General features: G+C 40.0%; 2 protein-coding genes and 1 non-coding gene across 6 annotated transcripts; 2 read left to right on the top strand and 1 right to left on the bottom strand.

Moving 5' to 3' along the window:
• Positions 1 to 4: 4 nt before the first annotated feature.
• csnk2a4 (casein kinase 2, alpha 4 polypeptide) lies at positions 5 to 18291 on the top strand. Its single transcript, XM_019358527.2, has 13 exons — positions 5 to 161; positions 7425 to 7725; positions 7817 to 7928; positions 8006 to 8107; positions 9015 to 9065; positions 9355 to 9414; positions 9677 to 9760; positions 9980 to 10090; positions 10441 to 10542; positions 11527 to 11627; positions 12111 to 12259; positions 12367 to 12456; positions 17752 to 18291. Exons 2-13 carry the CDS (start codon positions 7625 to 7627, stop codon positions 17868 to 17870), a joined length of 1182 nt encoding a protein of 393 aa, XP_019214072.1. The 5' UTR covers positions 5 to 161; positions 7425 to 7624; the 3' UTR covers positions 17871 to 18291.
• On the top strand, positions 9122 to 9258 carry LOC112847020 (small nucleolar RNA SNORA57). Its single transcript, XR_003220293.1, has one exon. It is a non-coding gene; the product is annotated as a small nucleolar RNA SNORA57 (small nucleolar RNA).
• A 2522-nt stretch (positions 18292 to 20813) lies between the features above and the next one.
• Positions 20814 to 26683, bottom strand: slc2a10 (solute carrier family 2 member 10). Of its 4 annotated transcripts, none has more exons than XM_019358525.2 (6): positions 26529 to 26683; positions 25147 to 25305; positions 23074 to 24342; positions 22813 to 22935; positions 21374 to 21509; positions 20814 to 21291 (listed from the first exon to the last, which is right to left on the bottom strand). In XM_019358525.2, the coding sequence occupies exons 2-6, from the start codon at positions 25187 to 25189 to the stop codon at positions 21195 to 21197; spliced, it is 1668 nt and encodes a 555-aa protein (XP_019214070.1). In that variant the 5' UTR covers positions 25190 to 25305; positions 26529 to 26683; the 3' UTR covers positions 20814 to 21194. The 4 variants fall into 4 exon arrangements, with proteins under 4 accessions (XP_019214070.1, XP_005452255.1, XP_025763319.1 ...); XM_005452198.4 differs by having other exon boundaries at positions 25147 to 25302; XM_025907534.1 differs by lacking the exon at positions 26529 to 26683 and adding an exon at positions 26279 to 26453.
• Between the last annotated feature and the right edge of the window lie 335 nt (positions 26684 to 27018).

Here is a 27018-nt window from a genome sequence, read left to right as displayed (position 1 = left end):
GTAGGGACGTAGGTGGTGGTGGTGGGCAGCCATATTGTCTCTGATACAGCAGAAATCATACACTGGCACGGGCGCACCGGCGAAGGAGGGAGGCGAGGACTGTTAGTTTGCCGAAACCCTCATTATTTGGAAGCATTTCGGTCGTAGAACTGATCAAGGGGGTAAATATCAGCCAATTTTTGTGTTCACTGTTGATTTCGCAAAAACAGCTTTTCTGTTGGAATTGGCGAGTTCTAATGTTAGCCATGCTAAGATTAGCAGGCTATTAGACAGGGCCTGCCCAGAGCCCACAAGTTAACGAAACCTCAATACACAGAAAGCAATACCGGTCTTGGATTTAACGAACTAGATCAAGTGCTTGAACTATCGATAAACACAATATCCACCGCATTACATTTGAAAACACTGCATTTCTTCAGGCTTAATACGTAAGTCGCTATAACGTTGACTTACCGAATGTCGGACGAATTCAAGCGAGTACGTAAGTTATCTAATTGAAAGATAACATTACACTAGTCCACGTTACCGTTATAACTAGTATTGCGGTTTTCGGTGAAAGGTGGTATGCGAGCCTTGTGCAAAAGGTTAATTTAATTTGGCAATACTTAAATGTGCTAGACGACTACTTAATTCCTCCATCTAGCTAAAGTTAGCGAGATTTCTATTGAACCCATGAGTTTATCCGGCGTTCCACCGGTTCATCTGGAAAAAAAAAAGGTCCCCAGTGCATGATTCTTCGTTGATTATAAGTGACGGACGAATTATTTCTTAATGTTAAGTTAGATTTAGGAATATATGCGGAAAGGTACATTCGGGATGTTTTTGTATTTACTTATGTTTTCATTTAGGGTTAGGGTAAAAAGCTATTCTATTCTATTTGTGGAACACTGTGTCAATCACGTGTGAAAGTGAGATCTAAAGGTTTTTTATTCCCCAAGATGGTGAGCAACCTATCAGTCGAAACAAAGTTGAAGTGATAAAATCCAGTTGGCGTTATATACATTATGTTGCTTTTACTTGTTTGCCTGACATGCGTAAGACCTTGAGTGACATCCCATTATTATTATTATTATGGTTTCAACTCTAATGGAAAAGCTTCCCACAAGGTTTAGGACTGTTTATGAGAATTTCTGACCATTCTTCCAGAAGTGCATTTGTGAGGTCAGACACTGATGTTGGACATGAAGGCCTGGCAAAGTTGGAGGCCTTCATGTCAAAGACATGTTCAAAATGTCTTTTTATACTAAAACGTTAAGAGTTCCTTTCACTGGAACTAACGGACTCATGAAAAACAACCCCACATCATAATTTCCCTCCAACGAATTTCACATTTGGCACAGTGCAGTCAGACAAGTACAATTCTAGCAACCACCAAAACCAGACTTGTCCATTGGATTGCCAAACAGGGAAGTGTGATTTGTCACTCCATGTCCAGTTGAGCTCAATGCTTTACAGCGCTGTGTCCAATGATTTACATTGTGGTTGGTGATGTAAAGCTTGGATGCAGCTGTTTGACCATAGAAACCCATCCCATGAAGTAAGGGTGGGCGGTATAAACGGTATACGGTAGAAACGATATGAATTTGGCCAATGGTAGAGATTTTGACTATACCGCTCTACCGCGATAGTGCATGTTGATGGTGTCATCAAGCTGCACCTGTTTTGGTCGAAAGCATTGTAGCGGCTGCAAGCAATATCATCGGCAAATTACAAAAGTCACTGCCGTTTAGTTTTCTGTCTTCGTTTATGTTGGAAGTGATAGCAGAGCTTTACGTTTTATTTTTTTCCAGAAACCTGTCAGAACATGCTACAGCATGTTTAGGTAGAAACTAGTGAGGTAACTTCCTCGGATATTTCCACTGTTGGAGAGGTCCAACACTGGATACTTTTAAAACTCGTTTAAAGACCCATTTTTACTCCTTGGCTTTTAATTCTGTATGAGTCTGTCATTATTTTATTCTTATTATTTTCTTATCTTTTGTTTTACTTTCCTTTTAAATTTATTTGATTATTCTACTGTACAGTACTTTGGTCAACAGTTGTTGTTTTTAAAAGTGCTATATAAATAAAATTGATTTGATTTAACTTCCTGCTAACTTCTAACTCTGTTCTGTTTTCATGGAAGCCTGGATGTTAAACTTCATTGTTACACCTGGTAAAGCAGTGACGCTGACCATTTTATTAAAGATTAACGAATTTAGACAGTTTTTAACGCTCAGTGATGCAGTGTCCGTTTGACTTTGGGACCTGAAGCGGACGGAGTTTTGGACCCAGATTACTCCGCGAGGCTCCTGACTACGGTAGCCGTAGTGCTCCCAACAATCCGTCAAGCGGTGCGGCCTTGTAGCTAACCAAACCTGTACTCAAACATTTTTGACAGATTTTTGAGCGCCGTGTTCCACATAAAATTGGTTCGAGGTCAGTAAGCACAACCAGAATTCATACATAAGGCAACCCGAATTCTAAGATTTTAGAGAAAATTAAAGGATCGTAAGTGCGCCTTTATAATGCGGGAAATACAGAAGAAAAGAATATATCGCAATATATATCGTTACCGCACATACTTCAAATTATACCGCAATATGGATTTTAGGCCATATCGCCCAGCCCTACCATGAAATTCGCTATGCATTGTTCTTTAGTTAATCTGAATGCCACATGAAGTTGGGAGGTCTGTAGTGATTGACTCTGGAAAAAGTTGGTGACCTCTGCTGACTATGTGCCTCAGCATCCAATGACCCCACTCTGATCGTACATGGCTGAATTGCACCCATTCTGGATTTCGTCCACTAACAGCTAACTGTAATATTTAGTTGTGAGGTAATGTCACAACTGAACTTATTTGCACAGGTGCCATTCTACTGTGCTGGAGTTAATTGAGCTCTTGAGAGCGACACAAATTTTGAAAATGTGAAATCTTTGACAGATGTTAGTAGAAACGGTCTGCCTGCCTTTGTGCTTGATTTTTATACACCTGTAGTCTACTGTGGAAGTGCTCTGTGATTTGAAATGGGTGAGTTTGGGACTAGGACTGGGCCATATCATACCATTCACGGTAATACCGGTATAATGTTAGGAAATGATAAGAAAATGAAATATCGCCATAGAACATGGGTAAAACGCACATGCGCAGTGCCTTTGTTTTCATACGCACATGGCGGAAAAAGCATGGTGGTGACGGAGAATGAGAACGATCATTGAATGAAACAGATGAACCAGAATTAATTTGTTAAAATGGTGCAACTTCAGTGGTGTGGAACTGGTTTGGCTTTTGTCCGTCAGATACACACCAGAGCACAATTTTTGGTAGAGCATGCAAGTGGACCGTTGTTATTACCGAACCGATTTTGTGTGGTACACGCCAGATTGCCCTGCCCCATTTGGGACTAATAGCCCTTTTCACCTAGTACCTATTCGAGTGATTCTACTGGGTTTCGGTCATTTTCCATTACAATTGGGTACTACCTAATGTGTGTGGGGCCGTTATAGCATCACAGCCGAAAGTCCCGTTACGTCATTTGTGTTCAACACAAACACAGCACAATAACAAGATTCATTGGGTGTCTTTGTTGTTTTTTGGAGGACGCTTCAAAGTGCAGTTTTATGACTTGGTATCACATGTATGACATACATTTATAATTGGGACATACATTTCATTTGCATTAGCTAATGACCGTAGTTGGTGTGTAGTTTGCCATACTGCTTTGGTACTGTGCCTTAATCCACCTGTTGATGTCATGTTCTCTCTTAGGGTTTGGCCAAAGCCATTTGACTAATTGATTACTTCTGATGGTGTTTACTAGCTCCTTTAACCTTGAACTGAAACAGGCTAGCGTATGTTATTATGTGTGCCTATGACAAGAGGCACACATATTACTATTCGTCGGATTTATTATTATTATTATTATTCTTCAGTTTCCGCCTGAAATTTTGCAGCGAAACTCGCCCCGCAGTTTTGAGACAAGCTTCATATATGTTACCTCATTTTGTGCGGCTGGATCAGGAATGGTGTGCTATGACTTTTGGTGTTTATAACTATTATAGTTTTTTAAATATTAATATTTTAGTGAAAATTTTCCCGCGCTTCTCTGCCAAACAGTTTTGAAAATAGGGTTACATATGTTAGATCATTTTGTGCGGCTGGAGCTGGACTAGTATGGTATACACTTTTGGTGTTTATGACTTTTATAGTTTTTGAAATATTTAGATTTTAGTGCAAATTTAGGCCAATTTCCATAGAAACAGACTTTATTTGTGGTGGGTTGGCTCTCTCTAGTGGTATACCGGGAGTAGTACGGCTGAAAATCTGTATGCTTGTTACAAAACTCCATATCCCATAATTCATAGCACCCCTCTGCCGAGTTAAACAATGGCGGACACCACTTCGTTTTATATGTCTTTTATTCGTGTTTCTAGGTCACAAAATACACTTTAAAGATATTTTCAGGCGAGAATGTAGGTGTGTAAACTTCAAATATCTGCTCGTTTTATCAAGACATCCCATATTAGCGACAATTCTCTTAAGTGTTGCTGATAGCCGGCTAGCTTAGCTAGCTAGCTAGCGCCCCTTCGTGAAAAACCACCCAGGCTTGGCTGATAGTGAGGTGGCTAAAATTTGTTTAATCGCCTGATCGCTCGGCAAGGGTCTGTGTCTTAGCTGGACTTATTTTTCGTTTATATGGGCCGATGATGCTGGTCGATGTGGAAAAAATAACTGAGTTGTTTGGTGGTGGAGCTACAACAGAGGGCAGCTATCCACCGGTGTGTGACAGAAAGGACATGCCGCGAACGAGACATACAAGGCGGTGAGGCTACCGCCGATCGTCCGGTGTTTGCTAACGCGGAGGTCAATCGTGGATCAGCGAAAGCGAAGGCAGGAGCGTGAGGTGAACTGAATTTCAGGTAAGAAGTTATGACCTGCACTCTATTTGGGTCAGATATAAACCGAGTTTAGGTGTAGTTTATTTAGCAACAGTTCTCTTACGTGTTGCTGATAGCCGGCTGGCTAGCTAGCTAGCGCCGCTAGCTTAGCTAGCTAGCGCGGCTAGCGACCCTTCGTGAAAAACCACCCAGGCTTGGCTTATAGTGAGGTGGCTAAAATTTGTTTAATCGCCCGATCGCTCGGCAAGGGTCTGTGTCTTAGCTGGACTTATTTTTCGTTTATATGGGCCGATGATGCTGGTCGATGTGGAAAAAATAACTGAGTTGTTTGGTGGTGGAGCTACAACAGAGGGCAGCTATCCACCGGTGTGTGACAGAAAGGACATGCCGCGAACGAGACATACAAGGCGGTGAGGCTACCGCCGATCGTCCGGTGTTTGCTAACGCGGAGGTCAATCGTGGATCAGGGAAAGCGAAGGCAGGAGCGTGAGGTGAACTGAATTTCAGGTAAGAAGTTATGACCTGCACTCTATTTGGGTCAGATATAAACCGAGTTTAGGTGTAGTTTATTTAGCAACAGTTCTCTTACGTGTTGCTGATAGCCGGCTGGCTAGCTAGCTAGCGCCGCTAGCTTAGCTAGCTAGCGCGGCTAGCGACCCTTCGTGAAAAACCACCCAGGCTTGGCTGATAGTGAGGTGGCTAAAATTTGTTTAATCGCCCGATCGCTCGGCAAGGGTCTGTGTCTTAGCTGGACTTATTTTTCGTTTATATGGGCCGATGATGCTGGTCGATGTGGAAAAAATAACTGAGTTGTTTGGTGGTGGAGCTACAACAGAGGGCAGCTATCCACCGGTGTGTGACAGAAAGGACATGCCGCGAACGAGACATACAAGGCGGTGAGGCTACCGCCGATCGTCCGGTGTTTGCTAACGCGGAGGTCAATCGTGGATCAGGGAAAGCGAAGGCAGGAGCGTGAGGTGAACTGAATTTCAGGTAAGAAGTTATGACCTGCACTCTATTTGGGTCAGATATAAACCGAGTTTAGGTGTAGTTTATTTTCGTTGTGCTGACTTTTTCAATCACTTACAATAACTCGTACTGCGTGCTAGCTAGCACTACGGAGTCTGTATACAGCTGTGTGCGCGCTAAGTTACCGATGTTACCGATGTTGAACTTTATGACAGCCTCCCCTGTCATTCTCTCGCCTGTTGAAACTTCAGTCATGAAACTGATCAATGATCGGCTTTTCTCTCTTGTTTGTTTATCGCGCTAAACAACAGCAGCACGTTTAAGCTTGATCAGCTGTTGTTAGAATTCTTTTGATTTTAATTTCTAGTATCAGCTGATGTTTGCTGGAGCATGAAGATGAAATCAGGAGATGTCCTTACTGAATCATCAGAGCTGAACTGGTGATGGAGAAACAGGTTTACCCTTAGGTGACATGAATGAGTTGAAGGGAAGTTATGAACTGTTTCTGACAGACAAATATACACCAAGCTCCTTTTTTTGTGTAGCTGACAGCTTGTAACTGTGCAGGGGCGGATCTAGCAAAGCTTTTGCCAGGGGGCCAGGTAGGGCATTAACAGAGAAAGGTGGACATAAAGATATACTTTTCTTTCTTACTCTCATATAAAATATTTAGCTTTTATTAAATAGTTATCTGAATCTTACAACCAAAGTTTGTATAATAATACACAAGATTGGCTGTAGACCATTGTTCATCATTCAGAACACTGTGTAAAAATAACAAAAAACAAAAAGTGAATGCAAAAGTGCATAAATATTTATTTTACGTGTTTGATGTGTGTGGCGGGGCGTGGTCTGCAGTGCCGCTGCAGGGGAGGTGGACCCACCTGAGCGGCACCTGCAATCACGCCTCTCAGGTGTAGTCTGTGCTCTCTCGGCTGTTTTTGGGTGTGTGTCGGGCTGTGAGTTGAAAAGCTACAGCCGGCTGTTTGGGTACACCAACCATGTGTGAAAAGTGGTCCATAACGTAATGCTTCAAAGCGTGTTCATGCAAACATTGTCGGGTCTGCCGTGGTACAATGGGACTTCTGCTCATGAACCTGTGTGCACAGCGTCTGCAAATCGGCGCTGTACGAAGTAACTTCATCTTTACACAAAACTGTAAGCTGTTATCTGTGAAGCGTGAGCGGTGTTTGTTTTTACCATAGTTCATGGTGGAGAATGGGTGCTCTTCTGAGTTTTGCTCTCTGTAGCTATATGAATGGCAAACTACACTGAATAGCAGCGGCATAGGCACACATAAAATTTCTTCTGAAATTTTCGCTTTCTAGTCTAAAATAATTGTTGTTTTTTCTTTTTACGTTTGTAGCTTTAAAAAGGTGTACACTTTGCCAGTATTTTAATAGCCACTCTTTTGTTGTATTTATTGCAAACAAATTGCATTGCCATCAGAATGATGGCTTGATTAATGTACAGCAAAAAGACAATGGAGTTGGTAATACAGGAGTGTGAGTCCAAATCAGGTTTCTTTGATGATTAATTTTCTGTTCCAATCTTTTTTTTTTTTTTTTTGTCAGCTTTCCCACCTTGCCCCTGGTGGCCCCTCCCCCCCATCCTCAGGCAAAACCCCCCCCCCCCCCCAACCCCATTCCCTTGTGGCATCTACCCCCTCACCCCTACCTCCCCCCATCCCCTCTTCCTCCCCCCCAGCCTCCATCCCTCTGGCTGTCATCCGCTGCAGTAAGATTTCCCCATCATATCCGCCAAGCTGTCGGACATGTCAGGACCCGTGCCAAGCCGGGCCCGAGTGTACACAGAGGTCAACACTCACCGGCCAAGGGAGTACTGGGACTATGAGTCCCATGTGGTTGAATGGGGGTAAATATTTTGATTTGTAGACAAATTTACACATGCTAGTTGAGAAATGTTCGAGACTGATATTTGGTTGCAAAATTACTGTATTTTACAGAAACCAGGATGATTTTCAGTTAGTGCGGAAGTTAGGACGTGGCAAGTACAGTGAAGTCTTTGAGGCAATCAACATCACCAATAACGAGAAGGTTGTGGTGAAGATACTCAAGGTAAAGCTGTACAAAGGCTTACTTTTATATCTCATAAAGTCATTATGCATCCTAACTCTTTTTCTTTTATCCTTTAGCCTGTAAAGAAAAAGAAAATAAAGCGTGAGATTAAGATTCTGGAGAACCTGCGTGGAGGTCCTAACATAATCTCTCTGATTGATATAGTGAAAGACCCTGTAGTAAGTATCATAGTTATTTTGAAGAACATCTAAGGTGTTGTTCACAAGTACAGCAGAGATTATATTTTATTTGCCTTTTATTTTTTCTGATTACATAATTTGTTATTCAGAAAAAAGATGCATTAAATATTGGGATGGTGTCATTGTAGCAATAGCACATTGAACCCACCACTTGTGCCAGCTTATTGGTTACACTCAGGAAATTTGTGTCTGTAAGTACTTAAGTAACCACGGCTAGATGTAAGCAGTTTTATAGTAATAAAATGCAGTGAGGGCTCTGTCCAAGCAGTGGAACAACACACTGTGTCTGAGCCATCATGGTCATTCAAGATTAAAACAAATACAGATTAAGATTTCTGATTTTGAATTTTAGAAGTCAAGAGCAGAAATACACTGTTTATGACAACGTATACCCCATTGTAACATGTAGTTTCTGAGTACCTATTTTAGTTGATTTTGGACAAACCTTCTGCGACCAGTTTAAAAACAAAAAACAAAAAAAAAAACCAAAAGTGTCCAAAAAGCAGAGGGCTGAAAACTCCAGAACTTATCTCCCTGGGTGAGAGTGGAGAATGTCTTTCATGGTTATTTCTACTTAAATAAAAACTGATTTTAATAGAGCATCAAAGATTTAATAGTGAAAGTTGGTAGCTCTGATTCACACTGTGATTAGCATTATTTGTGGATATGGTTGTGCAGCCTATGGTAAGAGAGACCACAGTTTGATTAGACTTTTGATGTTTTATATTAAAAGAAAATTTAAGGCTCACAGTGTGGCTGTCTACTTGGCTTGTACAGAGATAGATTTAGTGCTTTTTCTTTGTGCATTCTTCTTCTTCTTAAATTGTTTGGATTTTGTATGAAACTGCAAACGAAAAATAAAATAGACCAAATGTCTCACTTGCAGTCCCGAACACCTGCCTTAGTCTTTGAACATGTTAACAACACAGACTTCAAGGTAGGAACACACTATGATTTTTATTCTGTCACGCATTTTATTGTAATATATTTCATCCTCCTTTCTTGGCATACTCGATGTTTTACCGTACACGTGTGTGTATGTGATGGAGGAATAGGATAGTCCAGTGCTATGTCTTCGGTGCCAGAAAGTCAACAGTCTTCTGGTTCTATCCTCAATCACTGGCACAGTGCTCCTTCTGTACTCCTTCTGTGTGACACATGGGTGCTGTCATTTAGCTCTAGGACTTTGCCATTTAAAGACTAATGATTTTAATTTTGGGATTCAGCAACTATACCAGACCCTGACGGACTATGATATTCGATTCTACATGTATGAGATCCTCAAGGTGAGTCCTCCAGCTCACTCTATGATGTGTCAAACTCAGAACGTTGTGATACTTGTTTAGATGAAGACCTTACACACGACACTATAATTCCCTGGAAAATGTTCTTTGACTGTGTTTTTCATCGGCTTTTTATACTTAAATGCTGATAACAAAATGAATTTTCCCGTAGGGAGAGTCATCTAATTATCTCTAGCTGTTTTGGAAATCTTGGGAAGAAAAACTTAAACATTATTTAACAATGTCCCTTTGGTATTGTTTGTAGGCTCTGGATTACTGCCATAGCATGGGAATAATGCATAGAGATGTGAAGCCACATAATGTGATGATAGATCATGAGCACCGTAAGGTGGGTAAGAGATGACGTTGCTTCGGAAATGTAACAACATGATAAAGTTCATTGTCATTGCTGTTGTGTTTTCTGTTTGCCTCTCTGTGTGGATTCCGATTCTTCACAGTCACTCTACTGCATTCACAGGTTGAAGCGCAATGTTTTAATTTCCACTTACTTTACTTGTACTTAGTACATGCCCTGGTTCTGAGTGCTAATCGCTTAATTTCTTTGTAGTTGCGTCTTATTGACTGGGGTCTGGCTGAGTTTTACCATCCAGGACAGGAGTACAATGTCAGAGTTGCATCTCGCTACTTTAAAGGCCCTGAACTTTTGGTGGACTATCAGGTACGGCAGTGAGGCAGTAGCATGTGCTTTAGCATTTTTCTAGAGTGCAGTTGGAGGTCTTTGTGCTGTGGATACTGAATTTTGAGTCTTTGTCAGTCACTGAATAACCCTGAATGATCCTGTTGTGTCCAAAATTACAGTCTTGTTCCTTTTGAACTGCTAGGCTGTATTTTAAGTCAAATCAGTTCAGTTTTATTTATATTGTGCCAAATCATATCAAGTCACCTCAAGGTGTTTTATATTGTAAGGTAAATAATAGACTTTGTAATAGATTTCAGCGAGTAGTGTTTCAGCCATCTTCTCATCTTTCCTCATGATTGGTTCTTCCACTGTATGTATTCTGTATTCAGATGTATGACTACAGCCTCGATATGTGGAGCTTGGGCTGTATGCTGGCATCCATGATCTTCAGAAAGGAACCTTTCTTTCATGGTCATGACAATTATGACCAGGTGAATAAATCTAAGCTATTATTGTCTTTCCCTTTTTATTTACTTTAAAATTGTTTTTTGCTCTTTGTCTGTACTTGTTCATTTTAAAGATTATGAGTTTCATAGTGCACATAGGGTATACACATAGGGCTGCTCAATTAATCGAATTTTAATCGTGATTACGATCTGGGCTTTCAACGATCATTAAAAATGACTGAGCCGATTATTAGCTCCTCCTCTCGCGCTGCTCCGTGTGGCAAATTGAGCGCACCTCTCTGCGTTTCGAACACGCGTCACAACAATTAAGAGGACCCGAGGGAAGCTCGGAAAGCTAAGCAGAAGTTATTTGTAGAGGAGAGGATAATGGCTGCTGAAGAAAGAATGCCGTTGGTTGAAAAGAGGTAAAACGACTTCAGTGGTGTGGAAACATTACGGGTTCACGCAGTCAGACGTGGATCAAATATTGTGCAGTATTTTGAAGTTCACTAAACATAGATGTTTACATTTTGCATTTATTTTTTATATTGCAAACATTTGCACTGTAATCAGTATTTGCACACTATTTTATATTATTTTTTGACAATCTTTAAAGCCATTATTCAATACATTGTTATTGTTAAATAAATATCGTCAAATAATCGAGATCTCAATTTCAGTGAAAATAATCGTGATTATCATTTTTGCCATAGTCGAGCAGCCCTATATACACAGAATATTTATTTTGGCTGTTGATGTTTTCTGTCCTCCAAACTAGTCAACTACTGTAGTTTCTTTTTCTTTCATTTTTTTAACGACTATTAAATGAATTCCCAGCAGGATTTATAGATATTACCGTGAGCTTTTTTTTAATAGGGTTTTGATCTAAGTGTCTAGATGTTTTCTGTAAACAGCTGGGAAATAGATTTTATTATAGCGCGCGCGTGTGTGTGTGTGTGTGTGTGTGTGTGTGTGTGTGTGTGTGTGTGTGTGATGATTTCTGAATGACTGTGGCATGTTCTCCTGCAGTTGGTGAGAATAGCCAAGGTGCTGGGGACAGAAGACCTCTACGACTACATAGACAAATACAACATTGAGCTGGAACCTCGCTTCAATGACATTCTTGGCAGGTACTAGATTCAGCTGAATTATTGTTAGCAAATGCGCCTGCGGGGGGGGGCGAGGCGGCGACGGGGCATCATGCCGTCAGGTAAATCTAAGATGGGTCAAATTGGAATTTCTTCATGGTTTGTGATAATCCAGTCAGAAACAAACACAACCAAACTCCACAAAGACTGAACTCATTTAAATATCCACAAGAGAACGGAGCAATACAAAGAATCAATGTGAATAAAGTTGTATTTATATAGCACATTTTAAGTTAAATATCACAGTTCAAAAGAAGAGTTTTAGCTGCTGGGTGACTGATGATCCACTGAGTATGTCTTCTCCACTCCCATCTTATTACTCATTCATGTGTGTATACCCATTTTGGTGGCCACAAAATGTTACAGAAATTTGTAATGGGATGATCTAAAGTGTTTACTGTTTTGTGTTTACATGCTGTAAACGAATACAAACACAAGGCACTAATACCCCCCCCCCAAAAATAGGCATTCTCGTAAGCGGTGGGAGCGATTTGTCCATAGTGAGAACCAGCACCTGGTCAGCCCCGAGGCTCTGGATTTCCTAGACAAACTGCTGCGCTACGACCACCAGGCCAGACTCACTGCCCGCGAGGCCATGGATCACCCATACTTCTGTAAGCCCTCACCATCACCTGTGTCTATCTATATTCATTTATTTTTTCTGCTAACAATAAAATGAAGGTTGCCATGACAAGAAGTAATTTATTTATTGTTTCTACAGTCCCTATTGGGAAAGATCAGTCTCGTGTGACCGGATCAGCCAACCTACCCAGTGGGAACCCTGCTGTTAGCACAGCAAACATGATAACTGGTGAGAACGCGCACCTATGCCAATAGTATACTGGCCTACAATTTAAATCCCCATGCCTTTTAATCCATCCAAGTTTCTCTTTAAAAAACAAACAAAACTCATGGGTTTGTGCATCTTTGTGCTTTAGGTTTATGTTTTCCTCAACCAACATGGCAGAGTTATGTATTAGCTTCATTAAGATGGATGGCCTACAGTATAACATCCAAATCTCTTCAGTTTACTGTCATATAATAAAAAAAGGGAGTTGTGTACCAGGGACGACCATATTAAGGATATCCACTGTTGTCCTAAAGTAAAAATTTACTTCAGATTCTTAATGTTACTTCCTGGTTTACCTTTGGTCAAACACAGTGTGGTTGCATTAAATTATGGATTTATTTCCTCTTGTACAGAACCAGTAGTTCAAATCCTTGGAATTGATAAAGCTGCCTGCTTCGCTTACTGGTTTCACTTGCACTTGGGCAGTTTGTGTGCTGGAGGAGGAAACTAGTAGTGCGGTCTACAGCATGGATATGGGCATCACTTTTATTTCTATTGCACAAAAGGATCAGAGTGCAGTGGTAAATTTTAAATTGTGTCCAGGACAGAAACGACTACATTATCCCACTAGAAAGTGCATTTTCTGAAGAAACTGCAGTGTGAATGCTTGAATCTGAATGTATGCACTGAAATGAAATAATTACTGAATATTAAGCTAAAAATGTTGAATGTGCTGGAAAATACAGAGTTTTTAACCTGAAAACAAAAGTGCTGAACTTTTGAAAGCTGATGTTCACACAGAAGAAGTTGGAAAATAGCTGAAAATGTTTTAATTGTAAATTAGAAAAACCCAAGAAATGAGAAAAGAAAATTTAGAGTCGAAAAACATCTGAATGAATATTAAAAGTTCATATTCTTTGACTCACTGAATGACTAAAATGTGATCCCTCCACTTGGATCCACACACTTTTAAAGGTTTACATCTCTGAGCTTTGAAAGACACGGTGTTGGAAAGAGAACAACGATGGCGACGTTTTGAGGGTAAAATGATGGCTGTAGAGCAAACACTGTGGACACAGCAGCAGTTGAAAGAGAAGTGTTTAAGATGAATCTTGGCACAGTGAGAGACAGAGCTCGTTAGGCAGGCAGGTGTGAGCCTGGTTGCTATAGTGACTGCACCCAATGGCTCCATACACACGCACACAGACATGCACCTCACTTTTGCTGCTTAAAATGAACAGAAAAGTCAGGCCGAAACAAATTCTTCCCAAATGAAAAGTATAGGTCGTATTGACAAAATTCTTTCACCGTGAGCGACAGCAATGTCTAGTCTACTGAATTCTCAGTTTTCATGCCTGTAGAGTTTAATATATGGACGTGGTGACAGTGTAAAGACAGCCTGTACTTCTGATTTTCAAACGAACCTTCTGAGCCATTTTAACATTAGAGTCTATGGAAGAGTTGGAGGGAGGAGGCTGCACATTGCTGACATTTATGAAAGAACCATAACACCTAGTACAATAGTAAACACATTGAATGAAAGAGTACAGCGATGTCTACGTTTTGAGGGTAAAATCATACCTGTAGAGCAAACGCTGCGGACACAGCAGCAGTTTTAAAAAATATTTTAAGATTAATTTTCTTGCTCCTCTCACTCTAGCAGTTGAGCTGTCTCACTCTAGCCCCAACATTCCGTCCCATACACACCCATTATAAACTCTGAAACGGCTGAAAAATCATCATGAAACTTAAACTGGAACTGAAGAAAAAGTATAATAGATATTGAAAAGATGAATACAAGTTGATTAGTTGAATGTCTTGTCTTCGTTTTAAAGTTTGAATGGTGGCTCTATGTCACCGTATGTGGAAGTAGATACAGTTTAAAGAGGAGTGAGTTGAATGAGAATTTGAAGGGTCTCTCCATTGAAATACATGGGAAATTTTTGTTGAAAAAAGTTGAATAATTTTAAAAATATAAATGAGAAAAATAGTGTGCTTTTACAAGCATTCACACTAATAATAAAGATTACAACAACAATACTGTGAATGCTTTTACAAGCATTCACACTAATAATAATAAAGATTACAACAACAATACTGTGAATGCTTTTACAAGCATTCACACTAATTACAACAACAATACTGTGAATGCTTTTACAAGCATTCACACTAATTAACACAACTTTGACTCTTTGTAAGCAGCTACACACGCAGCATGCTAGCCACAGCTAGTCAAGAACCCAAAGCTGAGTGAATGCAGCAGCCAGACCCTGAACTTCAGCAAACTGATGAGCAGTCAGGCTGCAGCCTCTATCATATGTCTAAAGTAGAATTACTGTGGGCTGGGTTTTAATCTTTGCTTTGTGCTGTTGGCTTTGTGTTCACACATAAATACTAAGAGAAATATCATCTCTGTCTTATTAGGATAGGGATTTGTGTTGCTGTGTGGGACTCTAACCCATAGGTTTATATTATTAAAAGGTAATTATGAGATAATACATTTCATGTTATTTTACAGAAAAAAAAAACTTTCTCCTGGGAGTAATAATCAGGGTTCGTACGGGTGCTTGAAATCCTTGAAAATGCTTGAATTTTAATGTTGTCTTTTCAAGGTTGGGAAAATGCTTGAATTTCAGATGTGGTGCTTGAAAGTGCTTGAAAATGTAACTGTATTTCATTCACCACAAATAACTATCTGATTAAATAGTTTTCTTATCAGATAGAGAAATAAAAATGAGTCGCAAAATGTAAAAGCAAAATTTCCCTGCCTGGGCTGCGTCTGTTTCAATATGTAACCCCGCCCCTCCCTCGGACAGTCGGGGATGAGTGCGCTAACATACCTGTAGGTTGCTGTTTAAATGAGTGTATGATGGAAAACGACAGTGGCGGAGTTTGCGCTCTCCAGTCGCATGATAGGTGAGTGCTAGTAAATAATTTTCCAGTAAGTGTACGTTACGCATGCAATTTTTTAAAATTATGATTATTATTTTGCTAGCTATCAAACTCGCTGGAGAAATGATTGAAATGCACTGAGTGTGATGCAGTATGGCAGCGCTATTATGGAACATGCTGTGAACTTAGCTAACATTACTTAGCAGTGATATGAGTTAATTTACTCAAGTGAAAGCTTTAAACATTAGCCCGATACATAATTAGCCAACTTAAGGCTTTCTGATTAACCCTCTGGGGTCGACCCAGAGTCTCCATTTCAACTTGGGTCGAACGTGCGGACTTCAAGCTATATACCAGTGTTTAAACTGTGTTGATAGGTCACGTAAAACCGGTGTTTTTTGTTTTTAATAAAACAGTGGCGTTTACTCCGGGAAGAAACGGTAAAAAACGGCGTTTTCTATGGAGAGCGCTAGCAAAGACGCTTTGCTTGTGAGTGAAAAAAGAAAAAGAAAAAACACTCCTTCCCTATTGGTGGAAAAATGTACCATGTCGACCAATCAAAAAATGATATGGCAACATGTGCAATTTGGTCGTTTGGGAAGAGAGGGAAGTTTTAGGAGTGACCGGCGAAAGAGAGAGAGAGCGAGTGAGCGAAAGACAGAGAGAGAGTTTTGATACGTGAGAGATTTGTGACGTTTGCCGTGTTTGGAGTCTCAAGTTAGTGTGTTGTCTTGTGTAGTTAGTGTGTAGTTTTTGTTTTGTGTGTCAGTTCTACTAGTGAATGTCACAGTTGCTGCAAAAAAGCCACCAAAGGCAGATTGCAGTGTAAACGCTGAGTGACACACCTGCCGTCAAACCTGCAGGTTTATCCCTGTGGTTTATCATCTGTGTTATAGTGGACACAAACTATTTTTTGGAGTTGCATAAATAATTTGTGTGCCTTATTTGATGCAGCACAGCTGATTGTTCTGTAAATAGTTTTGAATGGTTATATAAAAAACTTCTGAGCCTTGGCTGCATTTTTAGGTAAATAGTACTATATAACTTTGTTGTTTGCAAAACTTGTTCATATTTTTTAAAAATGTCCAATTTCTATTTGCATTTCAAGTTATGAAAATGATTCCTTAAACATGCTTGTGGTTTTTACAGTCAAAAATATCACTTTCTACTTGTATTTTAAATTTTGTCTGAATTTAGATAAATTGTGCTGACACATTATGTCAAAATGAGATAATAACAGATTGGCAAGATAAACAGTTTTTAATGGTGAAATATAGAGGCCAAATCAAAAGTAGGTAAAAACGGCCAATTATACCCTGGACACCAGAGGGTTAACGGCTAAAAGCAAAGTTGTTACCAAGTACTGTTTATATTTGTGTGTATTGCTGCAGCTTTTTTGCGTATTAATTTGGTGCCTTTGGGTGAAATAATGGTAATATGAGGGATCCATATGGTCACAAAGAATAGCCACTTGTTTCTGTGCTACCAAGGTTCCCCGGCTTTCATTCAAAATGTGTTTATCGCCACCTACACATTAAACTACTTAAACAGTCAGTGCTGTTCTCCATGCCTGCCTGACTTGATGTTATTAGCACAAACACTTTAAAGGTGATCATTTAGGACTTCAGGAATAATACAGACAGCAATGTAGTTAGCAATAAAACAGTTTTGTTGGGAAATAACTTAAAAAACAAACAAACATCTGTCTCCTATTTTTTTGTCACACAGGAAAGAAGCATCAATATCTAGACTTATTTCTTTATTTTTCGTTTTTCTTTTTTCAACAGGAGAAGAATATCTCTAACAAGTTGATTTGTTCACATTTGCACATCTTAATTTTTAAGTGAAATGTGCATTTTGAGTTTATACACTAAGTATATAAGGTGACCGTTCCTTTTGCAGTATTTTTGTGTGGTGCGTTTTTCTATGTCCTAACAAAAGGGGAGCTAAGGTGTTTTTTCACATGGTCTTACTGAGGTGATGCAAATTGAAACATGCATTCTCTTTTTTTTTTCTTTTTTTTTGGCGGGGCAGTGCGGCGGGGGGGTACTGGAAAAGCTTAAAAACGGATCTTGAAAGTGCTTAAAAAGTGCTTGAATTTGACCCTGAAAAAAGCGTACGAACCCTGAATAATTGTACTGCAAAACTGTACTTTTTTTAAAATAATGACCCCAAAGCTGATACCTCCAACATTTGGCCACACAGCATGCAGTTAATTTGCACAAATGTCTTTAATATGCGATGCGATGGTGGTGACTCTTCAAGCGGGTCAGTGAGCACCCAATCAGAATCGATATTGGAATTGGTTCATTCTTATCAATTCCGATGCGAATTTGAAACTATTGAAAACTTTCTGTCGACTCTGAGGTAGAAATGCTAATAGTCGGAGTGCTCGACTGTCCTGATGGTCCTTTTCTCTCACAGGTATCTCTGCCTTGCCAGCCTCTACTGCCCTGGGGCCTCTCACTGGCTCACCTGTCCTATCTGCTGCCACCAATGCCCTGAGCACCCCGGTGCCCGCTGCTGCTGGCGCCCCACAGTGACACCCTCACCCAGAATCACACTAAAAATACCCCCACCCCTCCCTGACTTATCAATCTCCCACTTTCATCACCACCCAGTCAGGATGGGGGAGGGGTGTCTTAGCAGTTCTCTGCCAGCCGTCACCATATCCAACTTAACTCGGTGTGACTACGCTTCAGGAGCTGGAGGCAGCAGTTATCTTACAAAAAAAGAGCTGTTTTTCCCTCCTGTGAATGAGAGTGTTAACACGACATATGAAATGAATGTTGTTTATCTGGTATTTTTTTCATTTTGCCCCCCAAGTGTGTTTTGGGTGGTGAGACTAAGCAATGGTCATTCCTCCCCCACTGTGTGTTTTAGTTTGGCAAGAGAAGGCCACTGGTCAATAAGAATATCAGCAGAAGGTAAAAGGAGATGCTGGCTGCCAGGACCAAGAGGAGATACATATATGTATGTGTATGTATGTATATATATGTATATATATATATATATGTATATGTACATCGTCAAACACACAACCTAATGAGAACACTCATCTGACCTCCCCAGGAGAGTTGAAAAACCCTCCAGATCACACTATTTTGGAAGATTTTGGTGCTGTTCTGTACCCCAGGTGTATGTAAACACAATGACACTTCAACACTTTCTCTGCCCGAGTAGCTTTGTCTTGCCTTTCTTACCAAACAAGATCACTCGTCTTCTTTTGCTATGTGACTCCCTGTCACGTCATCCTCCTTTGTTTTTTTTATTTTCTCTAATCCAAAACATTGTGGACTGCTGGATAAAAGTTCTCTACCATCAAGGTGTCTGTTCGACTCTAGTGTTGTTGTGCGATCTTTTAAGAAGCCAGGTAAGGGTCATTCAGGTTCTCAAAGAAATGGTTTCTCTAAATGCGCTGCTTTCCAGTTCCTTGAAATACTTCAAGTGGCTTTTCTTGAATTACTTCAAGCTCTAACCAAAGTTTACTCAAGTTGTTTGGAAGAAGAGGCTGACCAATTGCTTTTTTTCCCTTCCCCTCCAGTGGGAAGCTTGTTTAATAGGAGTTTCTCACAGAGTGGACAGTGTGATGTGTAGTGAATGGAATGAAAACATAGGACATTGTCATTTGCTGGTAGGGCTGTCACAATACCAACAAAATGAAGTACAGTGATGTATATTTTTTCTTCTTTTTTTTTTGGAACACCTTTGTGCTTTAAAGCCACATGCGAGGATGTATATTTGTGTAATCAGGACACAATCAGAGGAGGAACATTGTTGGCCCTCTATGTTCCTCTGCTGAACTTTTTATGGAACTGAAGAATAAGATAAGGGGCTGTCATCAACTCTCTTCACGTGCCGCTCCACAAATGAAACAGAATTGAGAAGCAAGTGCAACCAGAAATGACAGCAAAATGCGATAGACTCCAATCTATTTGAAAAGGAGTGTGCTTAAATGAGGGAACTGCAGCTCTTAAAATCCAGAGTAAGTAAAGTAAATTAAGATTAATGTTGCATTGCGTAGGGCAGGTATAATCCTTTCACTGAGACAGCCCTACCTGCTGGTGACTGTTAGAGAAAAGTTCACCTCTTATGTATAGTGAGTGACATGCTTTTTGAAGAGTCCCGCAGTTTGTTGGCTTTCACCAACACGTTGAGGGAAGCGGTGGAGTATAATAGCATTTGAAAGATAGTTTCCCCTAATGTTTTAGTGCCAGAGTTTGAAAGTGCAAGTTTTAGATCCTGCTGTACATTTGCCTTTTTTCCATTTCAAAACCTGAAAATGCAAATAAATCAAAACATGTATACATTGACCTGACAATGGAGCAGTTTAAATCCCTACATCACTGTATATATTTTTCTGTCCTTATGTAGAAGACTAGTATTTGAAAATATTTGTGTAAATAAATGTGTTTTATTTATCAGGTAAATCTGTCTGATTCATGTCTGTCATGATTACATAGACTTGGCTGCTACAAATGCAACATCTGGAAATTAAGAGTTTTTTAAGAAAGATGCACTGATGCTAAATGAACACTGAAAATATAAATATGCAGAAGAAGTGTGTGTGTATCCCAAAGTGCAACTTCAGTTTTGAAAGGTGTTGCCATCTCGAGTTCAGTGTTTACAACTCTGTCCCACAGCACCAATCGGATGTATGCCGTTTCTACTACTTGTTAAAATCTACTACCTCTTTCTGTGCAAAAACAAATCTGTGTCCAGTTGAAGTGGATGTTTTTCTTCAGATGTTGCACAGTATCAAGAATTTGAAGCCTGTTCACATAGATGGAACACAGTTGGTTTTCCTGCCATTAATTGTCCTCCTCCCATTCAAAAAGTCTACCATAAGGATGTGTCTGCTTATAGGCCAGTTGTGATGGACTATAACTCCCCCCTCCACACACACACACATTTCTGTTGTAGATGGTGGGGAAACAGTTACTTTGGTGTAGTATGAAAGATTTATTCAGTAGGACAAGCTGTAAAATCTATGAAAAGACTTCTGTGAACTTCCACTGCATTATAATCTTGTGTGTAACACTTATGTAAACTAGTGGAGTAGTAATGGTGTTTGTTTTGTTTCAGTGTATGGGGGGGGGGAAAAAAAAAGCTGTAATTTAATTTGACAGTGAAACCACACATATACAGTTGCATTGACAATCATTTTGCCCCCTTGCAAAACATAGTGTTGAGTGTTTAAACCTGCTGAACTCAAGTTCACGTTTCTAGTAGACAGCTCCCAATTCCAGTGTCTATATGCACTCCCTAACACTTTTTTCGGGGGGAGGGGCACTTAATGTTGATACTTTGAGATAAACAAGCAAACTTTTTATTTGACAGTCACCTCTCATCCCCACTATCCCCTGCAGCTGGATAGTGTAGTGGTAAGACTACACACCTTTGGAGTGAGACTCGCACGTTTGTATTCCCCACCCAGTATCCAGTAAGGGTCCTGGCTAGACCCCCCCCCCCCCCCCCCCCCCGGATGCTAAAACCATGTCCTGGAATGCCGCAGCTACATCTATGTCTCTGCAGCTTGGACACAAGCATTTCACTACATGTTGTACTCTGTATGAATGTGTATGTGACAAATAAAGGTTGTTTGTTTGTTCTAAAGGAAGAGCTGGAAAGATAGTTGACCTGTTAAGTTCCCTTAACAAAGAAATCCAATAAGCCCACAATGGTAAAAAAAAAAAAACTCATGTCACCCAGTTAAATTCAAAAGACATGTTACAAAGTCCTATATCATTCATGTTCAACCCTCATGAACTTAGGCACACGCTAACTATCGACTTTTATTTTGACTAAAGATTTCAGGTCAGCTGTTTGAGGTGATGTCTTCCTAAACAGTTCATTATCTTTTTGGTTCAGTCCGATGTGCAAACCTGATAGTGCACTCTCTGGTATCGCGGGGAGGTATTTCTGCTGCTGATGAAGCCACAGCACTCCCGATGGTGGTAAAACCTGTAAAACAACAGTGGAGGCCTCACATTGCATCACTCGGGACTCTCTCTATTTGATCAAATGAATAGACTGCAGATCACACCTGTTCAAACGCAACTCCTTGTCTATTTCCTCCAGAGTCTTCCCTTTTGTCTCTGGTAGCATGAAGTAGAAGAACACTGCAGCTGCCACAGCAGTTAGCCCATACACAAGAAACATCCCTGACAGTCCAATCATATCTGCAGAATTAAAACACACATTTCTTTTTGCTAATATGTTCAAAAAAATATTTACACTTGTGGGTCTTGATATGTTTTTGAAGATCCCCTCTCATACTAAAGCAATTATTTAAAAAGAACATTAATCTTTTATTTTAAAAATCCTAAATGTTCAATAACTAGTTTTACATACACAGGCTGCCATTTGTGTGTTGGGTTCTAGGTCAATGACATACAACTAGGGCCATAAGTTTTTGAATAATGAAAATAAATAAAGAAAAAGAAATTTGCTCCTGTAAATCACAACAGTGGATTTTAAATCAAACAAGTAATGTTAATGGTTAAACTTTGAGCTTTCAAAAAAAATTCTGCATTTATAGATTTTATATTTTGCATTTTCTGAGTTTATTTATTATTAAAAAATATTAAACTATTTTGTGCAACACATTTAACTTCAAACTGGAGATCTTTTATCTTGGTATACTATTAACTTCATGCAAATTATCCTTCTGCACAGGAGACCCAGCTCATCACATTTCACGCTGAACTTTTAGGGTCAAGGTTGGGTTCATTTAAAAGTCAACATTATAGCTATCTTAGTTTAAAAAAAGGAAAAAAATAAAGTATAATTCTCCATATTTCACACTTTCAGAGTTGTCTCCAGTTATAAACAAGTCACTCCGAATTTTCACATAATTGACAGTTAACAAGCTTTCAAGCAGCTTTCAACTTTTATATGCTAGCATGACACCAATCACGAATTCCCATCTCAAGAAGCACAAATAATTGTAGTATTTGAGTATTATCCACAGCCAGAAGCAAATCTGATAAAAACTGGAGGTGGGAATGAGAGAGTAACTCGCTTTTTACAATACTAAAGCGAAGCGTTCCACATTTTTGTGGGTGGCTGTAGCGCAGGAGGTAGAGCCGATAATCTACTGATCGGAAGGCTGGTGGTTTAATCCCCGGCTCCCCCTACTCTGCAAATATCCTTGTGCAAGATACTAACCCCAAGTTGCTCTCCGATGCATCAATTGGAGTATTAATGTGTGTGACTGGCAGTTAGAAAGCACTTCAAAGCATAGAGACAGTGCTTGTGTGAATGGGATAATGTGGCATGTTGTATAGAGGGCTTTGACTGATATAAGAATCAGTCCATTTATCATGTATCATGAAATCAATAGATGTAATGAACATTTGTTTTGGAAGCATGTTATTATTATAATTATTATGATTTTTTCATTCATTTATTTTTTGTGGTAAACTAAAGGTAAACATCTAGCTACTTTAAAACCTATAGTGCTATTGAAACTCCAAAACTCACCAATAACATTCAAGAAGGTGAAGGTGACCAGCAGATTTGCAGCCCAGTTGAAGCAGTTGGTGAATGCGAATGCTCTTCCTTTAACAGCAGCTGGAAATATTTCACTCAGGAGGAGCCATGTCACTGATCCAAAAAAAGAAAAAGTTATGATAACCCACAGGTAAAAATTGTATTGGAGGTAAAGCTATGCTTGACAAATACACAGAAATTATTTCAAGCTTTAAATCTATAAAGTAAATAATATTGAGTGAATTTACACACTTGGTCCAAATCCAACAGAGTATGCACTGACAATACCCATCATACACAGGAGGATGATCCAGTTGAATACTTTGCCGTGGACTTTAGGAAAAGTTTCTGGAGTGGGTTCCAAAGAAATGTGGCCGATTTTATTGAACACTACATCTTTATCTTGTGTGGTGTTTTTAAAAAGAGAGTGGCTTCCAGCCAGAGACATATCAAAAACAGAGTCATTGCCAACAGGTGAGTGATATGCATGTGTTTCGTTATCGTCAATGTTTTGAGAATTACAAGGTCTCATAGCGGTCACCTGCGAATGTCCACTGAGGAGTCCGATGGTTATTAGGCACAGAGCCATGACAGAGCAGCCTCCGATGAGCAGAGGCCTTCTGCCCACTCTGTCTGAAAACGCCATGGATATCAGAGTAGCAATCACTTTGACCAATCCCAACCCAACTGATGCCAACACTGCTGAGGAGTCACTCTGAAATCCCACTGTGTGGAAGATGGTGGAGGCATAAAAGAGTACGTTTGGCTGGCCTGTGAACTGCTGAAAGAGTACTAATCCCAGCCCGATGACAGTCCGAGTCCTCATATTGTCCTGGCGCTTGAACAGGTAGAAAGTGCTGTGTTGAACCTTCTTATTTCTCTTGCTAGACTGCACTTCTGAGTCATCTGCTTCTTGGGCTTCAGTCCTGTCATTTTGAAAGCACTGACTCTGGTTGAAAGAATCCTTACTACTGGAAGGGAGTAAGCAGATGGACATGAGCTGTACCAGTGTTGGTACCACAGCTAGACCAAACATCCACTTCCACCCTCTTTTAGAGCCAGACAGGATATAGTTAATGGCATAAGCTGACAGGATGCCCACAGTAATCCCAGCCTCATACAGTGTTACCAGGAAACCTCTGCGGTCTGGACTTACTACCTCAGACACAAAGAGGCAGCAGGACATGGAGGATACAGACATGGCAAAGCCTATTGTGATCCTTCCTATAACCAGTGCTAAGAATGAGTTGATGAGCAGAACCAGGCTGGCTGTCAGGATCATGACATTGCTGATGAGGATGGAGTTCCTGGAGCCATGACGGTCAATTAGGCAGCCGCCAATGATCGAGGCCAGCAAGGCTCCTATCAGCAAGGAGCTGACCAGCGCCTCCTGCTGAATGCACGACAGCCTGAAATCAGCCTTGAGCTGCAGTAAAGCACCCGATATGATGCCCAGCTCATAACCAAAGACAAGTCCGCCCAGAGTAGACACCACACTGGCCAGTGGGGTGATAGGACGACCTGTGAGGAAAGAAAAATTAAGATGGTTAATTTTCAAAGTATAAAAGAAAATGTATTGCCTCCCAAATAATCTCAGTTGTTAGGAATTACACAGAAGAAAACTACTGAAAGGTTATAAGATTTGCCTCCATTCATTTTATGTTATTCGTGGTAAACTGAATTGGAAACATTCTTTTTCTTTGTGTTTGTTGGGTTAGCGTCTAGAAATAAAGAGAGAACTTGAAACAGCTTGGTTTGGTGCATACTTGGATGATGTTATTTGGACAAAATCTTAAATCCTTCAGATGTCAGGAGTTAGTTTACAGTTTACTAAACTCCTGACATCATCAGCAAGTGGTATTACAACTTCATCTTGCTGATGACGTTAGATCAACAGGTGCATTTTAGCATTAGAAAGTACCCTAATAAATGAGCCACATTGGTCACTGTGATCAACCTGTGGTTCTCTGATGTTCAGAATCTATTGAGTGAAATGCAAATGAGGCAGAAAAAGATGAAGATGTAACCTGCTGGAGTTCAGTCTTCCCTTCATATGTGTGTATGTAGTGATTTAATTTTCACCTTTGCACCTTTGAGTAATTAAAGATGTTGTGCTGTTCAATAATCAAGTTCTGAATGTAGATTCAGGGCTTCAGTGTGAAATGTGAGCTATCAGCAGCTAGAACAATCAAGCATGCATTTGCACTGGCAGATCACATTAGTCAACGCTAATGCATTTTACACAATATTTACACCAATTGACTTTATGTCACAGTAGAGATCTGCATTTTATTGTGGTAAACTAATTTACATAAAATTACCTACTCATTGCTTCTGTCTTGTTATGTGCACATTTAAGCCAGACCATGCAGCTCTAAATCCATCTTTCAGAAGACATTCACTGTAGAGTATATGGGAAATAATAAAAAGATGATCTGCATTTCGTGTGCTGTCCTCCTGCTCTGGCGCCCACAGGAAGCCCTGCTGACAGAAAATCAAAGGAAGCCCATCAGAGCCTGTTGCAGCACCGCTGCCATGACAACGCTCTTGTTGATTACAATGATTTCATTAGGGAGTCCATGCAAAGTAGGTATAAAAAGAATGAAATAAAACATGTCTGTGTAGAAAGCAGTTAGCTTGTCAAAGTGTAATTCTGCCAAACATCCTGTCACCTGACAGTGACAGGGCAGTGGAGAATTTGATGTGTCGCTCTGAAATATCAAGAGAGGAACACCATTACTGCAGTTAAAAAGCACTTGTGTCTCTGCTGACTCTGGAAGCCATTAATTATCACTGACAAGCTTCAGTATTCAGTAGCTGGAACACTGAACTGTCACTGAAACATCCAAACTTTCCTGACTGGTGGATGAGTCATTCAACAGTTCATTCACTGATCAATAACTTGGACAGTGCTCATAACTAACATACAAAAGACAACGATTCAACTTAACGCTTTAACTGAAACTTTGACATATGTTGGCAGAGTCGTCTGTCTTTTTGTGCTAGCCGCATGTCAGTCCAAGGTGTATAAGAGCCTTCTATGAGAATAACCTAACTAGTTTAACAGAGTAACTTTTCATCACTTTACTTAAAACAATTAATTTTTTTGTTAAACGTTTTTGTGTGAAAGATGGATTCATTCAATCTTTCAATTCATTAAATATTTAAATATTTAAAATCTGCAACTAGAATGATTTCATAAGTTACTCTCATAAGTTACAAAATTTGCTGTGCTTTTTAGATAGTAAGGCAGTAAATACGGTATACAACTATTATATTTGTTTCTGACTATTATTGCAAAAATAATGATAATAATAATAATGATGATAATAATAACAATCCACCTGGAATTAAATACCATGTTTAGAAATCTGTAGCACGGCTGGGTTTCGCACTTAAAACCATGACAGTAAAAAGTAAAATATTTCCTTATAAAACACTTCAATAGCATTTTTACTTTTAGTTACGTAAATGTCACCATATTCTTCTCCCTCTGCGTAAAATTCTAAATTCCGTAAAATTCCTCTTCACAACTCTCTTGCAGCCTATTTTAACGCTCCAGCTTCTTCTGTTGTGGAGAAATGTAGCTCCATTATTCATCTCTCCCACCGTATTTAAGCAGACACAGTGGGCACGCACACACGCACGCACAGGGCAATCCGTTGTGAATTTACATATTTTTGGGTAGGACAGAGAAATGGACTCACCTCTGGCAGCAGAAAACAATACACAAAAATGCTCCTGGAAAACCTCTGGCCCTCCAGGAAGTTGGGGCTACGTGGCAGCAGTGTCGAATTGCAAAGAAGAATTTCTTGGCCAAGTTTTGACGCCAGAGGTCGTCAGCTATGGAAGTTTCCCGGGAAGGTAATCCAGGCAGAGGATCTGCAAGCACCGCCCACAGCCGGCCAGAGCAGAGAGAAGGACCAGTCCGCTCGCTTTGTCACACACACACACACACACACACACACATTAATGACGAAAAAGAAAACCCCACACCCCGTTATGAAATCATTTAACGTGAAAGTGACGTGCTGAGTTGAGTAGCATAAAGATCTGAAGTGTTAAAAACATACTCGTACTGCATTTTGCGCGTATTATTAACTGTGATATAATTACTGGTGATGATAGTGATATGTCAGTGCAGTAAACATAATATAATATCACATAATTTGCAGTGCTGACACTGAAGGTTTCTAG

Source organism: Oreochromis niloticus, linkage group LG5 (assembly GCF_001858045.2).
Source record: "Oreochromis niloticus isolate F11D_XX linkage group LG5, O_niloticus_UMD_NMBU, whole genome shotgun sequence".
In the NCBI taxonomy this organism is placed as follows: domain Eukaryota; kingdom Metazoa; phylum Chordata; class Actinopteri; order Cichliformes; family Cichlidae; genus Oreochromis; species Oreochromis niloticus.
The sequence above is the reverse complement of the archived record's forward strand: the minus strand, read 5'-3'. Positions and strand labels throughout refer to the sequence as shown.